Source organism: Chiloscyllium plagiosum, unplaced genomic scaffold (assembly GCF_037043375.1).
Source record: "Chiloscyllium plagiosum isolate Xiang-an unplaced genomic scaffold, Cpla_swu_hap1 HiC_scaffold_25, whole genome shotgun sequence".
Lineage (NCBI taxonomy): Eukaryota > Metazoa > Chordata > Chondrichthyes > Orectolobiformes > Hemiscylliidae > Chiloscyllium > Chiloscyllium plagiosum.
The window spans coordinates 19,110,821-19,123,881 of NW_028270163.1; the positions used below are offsets into that span (position 1 = coordinate 19,110,821).

The window sequence follows — 13,061 nt, forward strand, 5'->3', positions numbered from 1 at the left end:
GACAAAATATTTGCTTATGAGATTCTAAACCTTCTCTCAAGCTATAACTGCCACTCTATAACTGAGGGTGTACCATGTCACATTAAGTGCACTTTATCTAATTGCCAGTCTCTGATAAAGAAGTTGCAGTATCATGATTAATTTAAGGATGTTTCTCTGCAAGCCTAGAATGGCATTTTGTGCCCTTGTCTGTGGTGATTTTTGAGATGGGAAGAGCATGTAATAGATTGGAACAGTGGCTGACAGGGACACCATCACCCCATCTTGCCCCCGTGCAAATTAAATCAGTGGCAGAAGAGCCCAGGTAGGGCCCTTAAGCGGGATGTTATTGCCACAAGTACCTCATCCAAGTACTGTTGGTATTGAGCCAGCAGCAGACAGATCTGCTTTCACAAGATGATCTTGGCAACTGAACATAGATAGGTGACTTGTGTCCTGTGAGAGCTCCTTATTCAAAGGCACTCGGTTCCTGATTGAACGATGTACATTAGGAATAGAGTTGGAGGCTGATGCTGAGAGCCCTCCCCTCCTCTTTTGCTGCTGACCCAACTGCATCCTCTGCCTCGTGCCACGTCTTTGTTCTAACCTGGATTGTTGCGTGATCTTGGGCCTTCAGTGATTATATTTCCCACAGCATTTACTGCCTCGTTGGCCAGCAGCTCTCAGTAGGCTGAACTTCCCACCTTTTAGAGTCTTGATCCACTGAAGGCCTGGCAATGGCATGTTATTTGATGATTGCATCATAATCTGGTAGACCTTCCTCAGCTGATGACCAAGCCATAGGAGCATACAGAATTGGAGCAGAAGTGGGCCATTTGACCATTTAATCTGAATTCTTTTCATAAAATATCCCCTCATCCCACAATCCTGGTCATGTCTGATGACTATTACAATTGTATGCCAAGAAGGTTTGATATGTTTTTTATGTTGCCTGCAGCTAACAGAAATAAATCAAACCTACCCATTAAACACAAACAAATGTTGGTGGTGACAGTTTATCAGGCCACAAAATATTTAGACACACGTTCAAATAATGTGAAACATTGAAACTATTTATCATCATATCTCTTCAAATGCTTGAACTGCATGAAATAAACAATAATATTAAAATAAAATGTTGCTCTCATTTTTACTTTGCTTTTCGAGCACTGATTAGAGTAAAGTTAAATCAACTTTTTCTTACTCCTGTTTCTTGCAATGGAGACATCCGTTTTAGCATTTGTTTACTTTTTTCATCAAAACGTTATCTCATCAGCTCCTGGAATTGACTGCAATGGAAGGTCGAAGTGGCATTGCAAAATATTCGAATGATTTCTAGGTTTAAAAAATCGTTTTCAAGATTCATTTGCATCTTACTAAGCTTGTTTATTAATGATTTCTTAAACAGTATTTCCAGAGGATTTTACTTGATATTCTGTTCTTATCACAAGAACTATTGGTCTTGTACAGCTTTTATCATCCCGAGTGGAGGTCCCTTTGCTTAAATTCCACCAGCTTTATGAACTTGAGCATTTTTGGGGCCGATATTATAATACAGCATATGAAAGTTAGATTGCTGGAGTTTAGGCGGGAATGAAATTTGAGACTTAGTCTCTTTGAATACAGAAGATACAGTGGCACTACTTGGAAGAAAGAGATCTTCCAGTGTCGTTTAGTGTTTCTCCCTCAACCAATGCCTTCTACGATAGGCTGATGAGCCATTCATCTCCGTTACTATTTCTGTAAATTTACTGTATGTATGTTGACTCCTGCATTTGCACCTACAACAGTACTGGCTTCAAAGGTCCTCCACTAGTTGTGAAGCACTTTGAGGTTTGCATTGGATGTGGTTAAATGCGATATAAATGCAACATTTTTTCTGCGATTGGTCAGTTGTTCATCATCTGAGATGAACTAATTTATAATGGCTTTGTGTTCAATTCAATGAACTTGCAAAGCAAATTCAATTGGCATAAAGCTACAAAAGAAGAGAGAAAGACTTAGCACCAGCACAAATGTTTTAATAGTCTATGTTCAGGGAGTTCTGGGCTGGAAGAGAATTGGGTGTTCTATTGCTTTTGCTTTTATTTAAACTTTTTCACCCTCCAGGAATTGATTTTTCCTTAGATAGAGGAGAAGAAACTGATCAATTGGTAAGTATCTGGTAAGTGATTAAGGTTTATTCTATTCCTAACAGTCAAAATTGTACAGCAACTCGTGGTAAGGTTCATAATATATATATTAATATAAAGTTGAATACAATAATTAGGTAGTTCCTGAGAATACCTTAAGGCTGGCAGGATAGGTCACAGCTTCAACATGTGGCATTTCCTTGGTATCCTTTTAGTCCAGAGCAAGCAAGTCTGCATTGAGTTATTTGAAGTACGAGCAGTTTTGGCTCAGACTTTCAGCTGGATGCTGAACAGCAGCTGTGATGTACCAAGCTGGAGGGAAGTTACCTGGATTTTATTTTGCATCAAGCGGTGGTCATACTTCTTTGTGTTAGATCGTCTGAGCTAGTCAGTGTTTAAGGACAAGAGACACCAATTGAAGTGAGTAAGGGAACCCAAAGTATAGGAATGCAGGTACTTCAGCCTTCACTATTGAGGTTCTTGCACCTTGTTTGGATGAAAGAAAGGACTGCAGAGAGGATGAGATAATTGACTGTAGGGCCATGGTACAGAAATTCACTTAAAGGTGCATGGTAAATTGTCACGGGGCCGTATAGTGAGGTGGATTGACAGTGTGCCTTGAGGCAAAGAGCTTGAGTCCGTATTGCTGCATTGCCTGCCAGGGGTTGGAGTGAGCAGGATCCAGATGCTATGCCAGTATCAATGACGTATGCAGGAAAATGAAGGAAATTCCGCATAGTCAGTATGCAGAATAAGGTGCCATATTAAGAAGCAGAACCTGAAATGCCATAGTCTCTGCATTATTACCTGAGCCATGTGCAAGTTGGCATTGGGCAATCAAATTGGAGAGATGAAAGCATGACGAACAGGCTGATGTGGGAGATGTGGGTTTTAGAGGCACTGACACCAGTATTGGAAAGATTGGGATTTGTACCGATGGGACAATCTCAATGACTAGGGAAATAGAAATTATTTTCAATCGAACAATGTGGACAAGGAATCAAATTTGGGAAGATGTGATTAATCATAGAGTCAAGGCCAAAGAGATTTCTATTCATATGGGAAATGATAGATTGTGACAGGAAGGAATAGAGAGTATGAATCTTAACAGTTAACCAAGAGATAAGAGTACAATTTACAAATGGAGGAAAAGGATGAGGAAACATATTTTTAAAGGTGAGAGGAGAAAAATTTAAAAAGAACACAAGGGGCAACTTTTTTCCGCACAGAATATTTTGTGTGGAATGAACTGCTAGCGAAAGTGGTGGATGCAGGTACAGTTACAACATTGAAAAAGCATTTGGATAGGTTCATGAATAGGAAAGGCTTGGAGGCATACAGGCCAAGCTCAGACAGGCGGCACTATTTTAGTTTGGGAACGTGGTCGCTGAGGACTGGTTGGACTGAAGAGTCTGTTTCCATGCTATATGACTAACAAAATTTAAGACTCTGTACTGGAATCATCTAGCATTCAGAACAAAATTCAGGGTGGCACATTGGTTCAGTGGTTAGCACTGCTGCCTCACGTCACTAGGAACCCGGGTTCAATTCCAGCCTCCTGTGTGGAGTTGGCACATTCTTACCGTATGTGTGTGTTTCCTCCGGGTGCTCCGGTTTCCTCCCACAATCCAAAGATGTGCAGGTTAGGTGGATTGACCATGCTAAATTGCCTATAGTGTTCAGGGATGTGTAGGTTAGGTGTATTAGTGAAGAGTAAATATGTGGTAATAGGGTAGGGGAGTGGATCAGGGTTGGTTACTTTTTGGAGGTTTGGTGTTGGGCCAAAGGGCCTGTTTCCACACTGTAGGGATTCTATGATCTCTTCTGTGAAAATAGCTGTCATAACAATGCAAATAGAAATCAATAAATACCATCTGGTAGCCATTACAGAGAAGTAGCTGCAGGATGACCTATATTAGAACTTCCATCTTGAAAGTGCAGGATTACTTATGAATGACAGAAAAGTTGGAACGGTGGCTTTATTTGTTAATAATGGTATGAGCACAATAGACCAGGACAACCAAGTTCAGGAAATCAAGATGTGAAAATCATTTGTGTAGAAATGATAAAAGCAAGAAGTCATTTGTGGGAATGCTGGAGAAGTCCCCGAACAATAACCTTGCAGCAGCATTGGGCTTAGGGGAAAAGAATATCGAGAACTTATCAGAAAGCTACGGCAATAATTTTGGGAGATTTTAATCCACATGTCGACTGGAAAAGCCAGATGGACAAAGGTTGCTTTGCTGAATTTGTTGAATTTCTTTCAAGTTAGTTTCTTAGAACAGCAACCTTTGGAGCTGACCAGAGAGCAAGCACTGTTAGATCTAGTATTGTGCAATGAGAGCGGTTAGTTAGTGATCCCATACTGAAGATGCTGCTAGGTAGGAGTAACAATAATAAGATTGATTTTTACATTCAATTTGAGGGAGAAAGAATCGGGTCCAAGATTATTTTTGTAAATTGAAATAAAGACAATTACAAGGGCACAAAAGCAGATCTGGCTGAACTGGCAAATTAGGATAAAGGGTTGTTTAATAGAGGTGCAGTAGCTAAAATGTAAAAGGGTGTTTCAGAATCTACAACATAAATATCTAAAAAATAATTCATCTGAATCTTGCATTGCTGGCTAAGCCAGCATTTATTATCCCTGGTTACCCTAGAGAAGGAAGTGGTGAGCTGCCTTCTTGAACCCAATCCATCCGCTGCCCTTGTCCTTCTGGATGGTAATAGTTGTGGGTTTGGAAGTTGCTGTATTGCAATATAAGTGAATGTTTGTAGTGCATCTTGTAAGTGGCACACACAGCTGCTCCTGAGCATCCTGAGCAGTGGTGGAGGGATTGAATGTGGTACCCAGCAAATAGTTGTTGGAGCTGCTCATGTCCAGGCAAGAAGGATATATTCCATCGTTCCAGACTTACACTTCAATGAGTTAAAAAAATTCCAAGTGTTGAACCCACCATCTATAATTAACAAGAAATGATAAAGGTGGTATCAAACTTAAAGAAAAAGCATGTCATTGTGTCAAGATCAGTGTCAGGTCAGAAAATTGGACTGAATGTAAACAGCAAAGAATGAAGAAAATATGAATGAGTTGCAAAAGTCAGGGTATGACAAAGCTAGCCACAACTGTAGAAACGGTTGGTAAGAGTTTCACAGAGTAGGCATTGGTCTGGTAGATTGGAAACTTAATGGAAAATAAGGAAACGGCAGATGAATTGAACAGGTATCTTGCATTAATCTTCGCTCTGGAGGATACAAGTGGCACCCCAGATGTAGTGATAAATTTGTAAATGGAAGGGAGGGAGGATTTCAGGAAACTCACAATCAGCAGCCAAATAGACCTACAGGCTGACAAGTGACTTGATGGACTCCATCCTTTGGTATTATGAGAAGTGATTAGTAATTTTGTAGATACATTGGTTTGAATGTTCCAAAAATCCTTTGGTTCAGGAATGTTCATGTTAGTTTGGAGGATAGCAGATGTCCTTTTTTGTTTGGAAAGGAAAGAGACAAAGCAAGAAACTGCAGTCTAGTTAGCTTAACATTTGTCATAGAGAAAACCAGCTATGATTGACCAAGTTGTAGAAGGGCATTTGGATAAGTTAAGTAATCAAGCAGTCAACATCTTTTGTGACAGGGAAATTATGTTTGAGGTAACAAATGCTGTGGATGAAGAGAAACTGATGGATATGTTGTACTTAGTTTCTGGAAATACTCGATAGGGCGCCGCATCAAAGATTATTGCTGGAAGTAAAACTTCATGGTATAGTGCAGTAGATAAAAATGAATCTTTTTCAACTTGGCAAAATGTAATGAGAGGTATGCCACATGAATCAGTGCTGGGGCCTTAACTATTTCCAGTTATATATATTTGACTTAGATAAAGGAATGCAAAATATAGTTACCAGCACACAGGTAGAAAACTAAGTTGGGAAGAGGATACTGGTTATAAACTGTTCAATCACCGGTCTGTGGTTAACACGACATAATAGGATTGTATCAGACTTAAAGACATATCATTTTGTCAAAACCAGTGGCAGATCGAAAATATTGGATTGAATATAAAACACAACAAAGAACAAACAATAAATTTAAAAGAGGGAAAGCTCAGAGTATGAGAGAAAGCTAGCTGTAAAAATGGGTAGCAAGAGTTTAACCATGTTTAACTTTGGTCCATTAGATTTTATTTTATTTATGCGAGCTGGAAGTTGCTGGCTAGACCAGCCTTTAATGCTCATTCCCAATTTTCCAAACAGCAGTTCAGGGTCAACCACTTTGCTGTGGGTCTGGAGTTTCTTGTAGGCCAGACCAGGTAAGGATGACGATAACCTTCCTTAAAGGGCATTAATGAACCAGATATGTTTTTCCAGCAATCACATTTGTGATCATTATTAAACTCTTAATTCCTGATTTTTATTGACTTCAAATTCCTCCATCTGCCATATTGGGATTTGAACCCAGGCACCCAGAACATTACTTTGGTCTCTGGCTTAATAATTTAGTGGTAATGCCAGTAGGCCATTGCCTCCCTGGAGGGTTGACTGGATTGACTGGAAACCTTAATAATGGGAAATAAGAAAATTACAGATGAATTAAACAGATAAAGAGGAACTGTCAGATAAGTCAGTAGGCAAACATTTAGCAAATTGAGTATAATATGGGAAAATGTGAAATTATCTCTTTTGGTAGGAGAATTAAAATTGAAACGTTATTTAAATGGCAGCAGATTGCAGAACTCTTGAGGTGGAGTCATCTGCGTGGCCTTACTCATGAATCACAAGACGATTAATATGTAGGTACAGCTAGTAATTAGGAAAGTGATCATTTATTGTTAGGGAAATTTAATACAGGAGTGGAGAGGTTATGTTTCAGTGAAACCAGGCGCTGGTGATTTCACCTCTGAACTGTACTGTGTTCATTATTGGTCATCTTATTTAAAGAAGGATACAAATGAATATAAACAATATAAGTTGTGCTAATATCATTAATAATAAATAGAGCCACACTTCAACTTTTTCCTGTCATTCCATAGTAGACCTACACCTTTCAGCATTAAGATTCTGTTATATCTTATCCTACAGCTCTTTCTCTGTAACGGCTACCAGATGATTCTTATTGATTTCTACTTGGAAGCAGTTCGGAGAAGGTTTGCAAGAGTAATATCTGGCATGATAGACTAGAGTTTTATTCATTGGAGTTTAGAAGAATAAGAGGTGACCTGATAGCAATATGTCAAATCATGAAGGATTTTGGCAGTGTAGCTGTTTCCTCTTGTGGAAGAATCCAGAACTAGGGTCACGATTTAAAAATTAGATGTCGCCATTTGGAACACAAACGAGGTGAATATTTTTCTGAGGGTCATGAGTCTTTGGAACTCTCTTCCTGAACATATAATGGAAGCAGAGTCATTGCATGTTTTTTAAGGAAAAGGTAGATGTATTACTGTTAAGCAAGGGATTGCAAGGTTATTGGGAGCATGTGGGAATATGAATTTGAGGTTACAATCAAATCAGCCATGAAATTATTGAATGACAAAGCACTTTGAAGTCATTTCCTGTTTGTTCCTGCTCAAGAACAAACCGCGACAAGCATACCAAACTCAGCCAGAAACCCTAACCACCTTCCCATACATCAAAGAAGTTTCAGAAATGACAGCCAGACTACTAAGACCCCTCGGAATCCTAGTAGCACACAAACCCACCAACACTCTCAAACAAAAACTAACAAACTTAAAAGACCCAGTACATCCCATGGACAAAACCAAAGTAGTCTACAAAATTCCATGCGAGGACTGCCAGAAACACTACGTACGACAAACAGGAAGAAAGTTAGCCACCAAGATACACGAACACCAGTTAGCCACAAAAGGACACCACCCTCTCTCCCTCGTGGCCCTACACACGGAGGGAAAAAAACCCACTATTTCGACTGGGACAACACATCTATCCTGGGACAGGCTAAGCAAAGACATGCCAGAGAATTCCTAGAGGCCTGGCACTCCAACCACAACGCCATAAACAAGCACACAGATCTAGATACCATCTATCAACCCCTCAGAAAACAAACAGGAAATGACATCACCACAAACCCCAGGAACCCCATCCAGAGCAAACATATAAATAGAAAGCAGGAGACAACAGCTTCGCTTCACTTGGAGGTCGCCACTGATGATGTTACCTAGCCAGGTAATGAAACGTCTGGATATCAAACCTCCAGCTCAGCGAGCAAACCTACACCCTAAATGGAAGGAAGTGCCACAAGGCCAGCATTGTGACTGATGAGGAAAGAAACAATCCACCTGTACTAATGTCTGGAAATTGTTTCACCAAGTATGTGTTGTTCACTAATAGACTTTTCTTTCTTGTTCCAGTCATAATGGATAAATACCAGGAACAACCTCATCTGCTGGACCCACATTTGGGTAAGATAATCTATGTTTTCTGGACTGTTGAAAGGGAAGTAGCCATTTATATGTAAGAAATTCTAGCATAAATGTACAGTCTTGCTATTTATTGCATATGCTGGCATTGGCAGTGAGATGAGTGGCTTTTTCTGTGCTTTATGTTTATATGATAGTATGTTGTCACAATATCTGATGTAGACCTCTCATCGTAATTGACTCCAGAGACATGTCCTTGTTGTGACATCTGAATTGCAGATAGATATTATCTCCAACTTGTTTTCAGTTTATTATCTTATGGCACAGAATGAGACTATTGAACCTGTTGTGCCTGTGTTCATTCTTCAAAACGGTTCTCCAATTCAGCTCAACATCCCAACTATTTCTCTGCAAACCCATCTCTGCAGGAAATGTCTAACTGCCTTTTTAAAATTTCCATGGAATCTTTTCTACTAAGTTTCTAATGGAGCTTTCCAGACTTTAAATATATGAAAACATCGACCAAATTCCTGCTTTTGTTATTTTGCCATTTATTTTAAATCTTGTTGCAGTTTGATGTGCGCAGAGCATGTAATGAAGAAGTGAGGCAATGGCCCAGTGGTATTATCAGTGGATCATTAATCCAGAAACTCAGCTGATGGTCTGGGGACTTGGGTTCAAATACCACCATAGCAGATAATGGAATTTAGATTCAATTAAAAATAAAACTGGAATTCAGAATCTATTGATGTTAGTTGTCGGAAAAACCCATTTGGCTCACTATTGTCCATCAGGGAAGGAAATCTGCCATTCTCAGCTGATCTGACTGATATGTGACTCCAGACCCATAGCAATGTGGTTGGCTCTCAACAGGCCTCTGAAATGCACCTCGGTTCAAGGGCAGCTAGGTATAGGCAATAAATGCTGGCCAGCCAATGAAGCCCGTATTCCACAAGTGAATAAAAAAAGTGATCTATCTCAATATTTAATAGGGTTTGACTCTGAAATAGGAGTGTCATAAATGTATCAAATAGATCATGTTCCTTTACGGGTTATTTATAGGGTTACTCTAGTGATTGAAACGAAGTCAGCCCACTGGACATCACCGAGTGTGAGTTCCCTGATTTGGGCTGTTAATCGGGTCCAATCAGGAGCCCTGACTGACAGAAAAACTGAAATGTCAGAGGTTCTGATCACTCTGAGGTATCTGGATCAATGTCAAGGACTCTCCACGTGTAAATAAAGGGTGACGGTTACTAGATACTGACTGCTGTGGAGTTATTTCAGTGGTAATGAGAGAAAAGCACGTTGCTGAAGAAATTCTTTGAGTCGGGGTAAGCATTTCTGGTATCATGCCATTATTTGGGAAGCTTAGCTTGTTTAATCCTGCAAACAAAGATTGGGTCCAGTATGTGGAAAGAATGCATTATTTTTTCAGGGCAGATGAAAATAATGAGTGATTCTCCTGACAGCTTGTGGACCCACAGCTTTTTTCAGTTATTAGGAACCTAACTTTCCTCTGAGGCGCCAGGTAGTGAAAGCTTTCAAGAGTTGATGGATTTAATTAAGGAATATTACGACCCAAAGTCTCCTCTAATTCTAGGTGCTATAGGTTTTACCCATCAATTCGAGAACTAGGGGAATCCATTTTGGGATTTTTGACGAGTTTAAGATGATTGGCAGAAGCAGGTGACTTTGGTTTAACCCTTAATGAGATGCTGAGAGACCGCTTGGTATGTGGGATTAAGGATGTAATTATGCAAAGGTGCCTACTAGCTGAAGCCCAACTGGTCTTCAAGCTGGCACTACGATTGGCTTCATCATTGGAAAATGTGGCAATTGGAGCATATGAAAAGTTGCAGGGTATTCTGATGGAAGTGGGTACTCTTGCTAGGCTGACTGAGCGAGAGGTCCATCACCTTGAGTGAAGGCAATTGCATAGCCTCACTCAGGACATATCCTGACCAGAGTGATTCTCAGTCAGCACACATCAAAATCCCAAAACAAAGCCAAGCCTCGGTCAAACAGTTAAAATTTTCTTCAGGATCGGGGCTGTCAAGCCATTATAGTTGCTGTTGGTATGTGGACTCAAGACAGCAAAAGAGTCCTACTTGACCGAAATTGAATTCATCAGCCAGTATCCAGGAGAGTGCACACCCTGTAAAGTCCACTTATACATGGTTTTGAACCATTAAATTGCTTCACAATTTCCAAATCAGAACCAATCAAAATAAACATCTTGTTAATTGGTCACCTGGCTTTATTTGATGTCAATACTAATGTGGCCATTTCAGTGATCGCAGAACCAGTCTTTAACAAAATTTGCTCTGAACTCCAACCCTTGAGTTTGTCCAAGTCCTCAGCTAGATTGAGAACCTAAACCAGGGGAACCTTTACAGATTAAGGTACAACTTCCATTCTGGTCTCTTATGAGAAGTAGCTTGTTCAGTTATGACTGACTGTCGGAAAAGGCTGGGCCCAAGCTTGATGGGCCAAAATTGGATGAGAGTGATTCACCTTGATTGACTCAATATTTTTCAAATAGAAAATGGCTGCCTGAGTAAAATCCTAACTAAATATTTTCAGGAAGGTCTTGGATCTATAAAACACCTTGCACGTTGACCAGGAAGAAATTCAACGATTCTGCAAGGCTTGTCCAGTGCTATTAGCCTTAGGGGCAAAAGTAGAGGCAGAAATCAGAAGCATGGGAAGCGAGTAATCATCAGACCAGTCTGTTTTGCAGAATGGGAAGCACCGCTCATAACGATTGTGAAGTCCAGTGGGTCAGTTTGCCTTTGTGGGGATTTTGAACAAAATCCACTTCGCAGCTGGATAAATACCCACTCCCTTGCCTTGAGGATTTATGTGCAAAGCTGGTGGAGGGAGCTGTCCTTCACGAAGCTGTGCATTAGCCAAGAGTACTTGCAATTGCAGTTGGATGAGGATTCCCAGATGAATGCTACTGTTCGTACCTATGAGAGTTTGTACCAATATACGAGACTGCCATTTAGGTATTGTTAGCCTGTGGAAGTTTTAAGTGGCTGATGGAAAACATTTTACAAGTAAACCGCAGGTTGCCACTTATCTAGATGACGGACTTAGAAAACTTGGACACAGTCCTTAGACATTTCTCCCAGGTGGGTGTATGCCTTAGGGCAAAATGTGTATTTCAGGCATCCCAATTGACCTACTTTGGCTACAGAGTCGACAAGACTGGGTTACACACCCATTGGAAGATAATTTGAGGGCAATCAAAGATGTCCCAGCTCCCACGGCAGTACTAGAGCTTATGTCTTTCCTTAGGCTGGTGAACTATTATGGAAAGGTCATACATAACCTGGCTGCCATCCTAGCACCTTTTGCACCAACTCCTTAAAAAAATGTCAACCTTGGAAATGGTTGCATAGCAAAGCCATAACCTTCAGGGAAGTGAATAAACAGCTATCACCTTTCAAGATGTTGGCACATGACGACCCCAAGTGAGATCTGGTATCCCCATGCGGCATCAGGATAGTAATAGCTCATAGGTGGCCAATGGAGAAGAATGCCTGATAGTGTATGCATCCAGGGCTTTGGCTAATGCTGAGTGGAAATACACCGAGATAGTGAAGCAAGGTTTAGTGGTCATATTTGGAGTCAGGGAGTTCCACCAATACCTTTACTAATTTATAATAGTAACAGACCACAAACCCCTGGTAGGTCTTAGAGAGGACAAGGCAGTGCCATCCATAGCTTCAGGCCGAATTCAGCAGTGGGCTGTAATACTAAATGCGTATAATTACAAGTTGGAACACCATCCGGAGGCAAAGTAGGAAATGCGAATGCCTTTAAGCTGCCTCCCGCTGGCAGATACACAACCGGTGGTACTGTCACTGGACGAGTCAATAATATTTTTAAATTCTCTGGACACACTTCCAGTCACAGTTGACAATATCAGACCTTGGATGCAGAAAGATCCGGTCCTGGCAAAATTGAAGCATCTGGTGCTGATGGCAGAACTGAAAGGGTTGTCCTACCAGAATTGAAACACTTTTGGACTCGGAGAGACCAAATCACAGTAGAGGACGACATATCGTTATGGGGAGCAAGAGTTATTGTCTCGAGCAAAGGTCACTGCCGGATTCTGGGTGAACTCTACCAGAGTCATCAAGGGGTTTCCAAAATGAAGATGTTGGCAAGAAATTACATCTGGTAGCCAGGATTGGATACAGACATAGCTTCATGACTGGGTCAGTGACCAGAGTGCCAGCAAGGACAAAACGTACCACCAGCATTTCTGGGACTATCTGGGTAAACCCTGGACTGAGTTACATATTGATTATGCAGGTCCTTTCATGGGTTCAATGTTCTTAGCCATTGTGGGCACCCACTCAAAATGGCTGGGCATGCATATAGTTCATTCATCAAATCCAGGCACAATAGGAAAGGTGTGCGGATCTTTTGCAATACATAGACTCCTGGAAGTGTTGGTCACAGATAACGGACCATTGTTTACCAGCAGAGAATTTGAGTATTTCCTAAATTCAAACGGTATTTGTCATGTAAGAATAGCTCCATACCATCCATCATCC

General features: G+C 40.7%; 1 protein-coding gene across 1 annotated transcript in view; it reads left to right on the forward strand.

Annotated features, from left to right (window-relative positions):
- Positions 1–13,061, forward strand: part of tbcd (tubulin folding cofactor D) — a 287,792-nt gene that overhangs the window by 22,419 nt on the left and 252,312 nt on the right. Inside the window, exon 2 of the mRNA XM_043714487.2 lies at positions 8,482–8,532. Within this exon, the coding sequence (XP_043570422.2) occupies positions 8,487–8,532 (46 nt within the window). The 5' untranslated portion in view covers positions 8,482–8,486. The remainder of the gene's footprint in view (positions 1–8,481; positions 8,533–13,061) is intronic.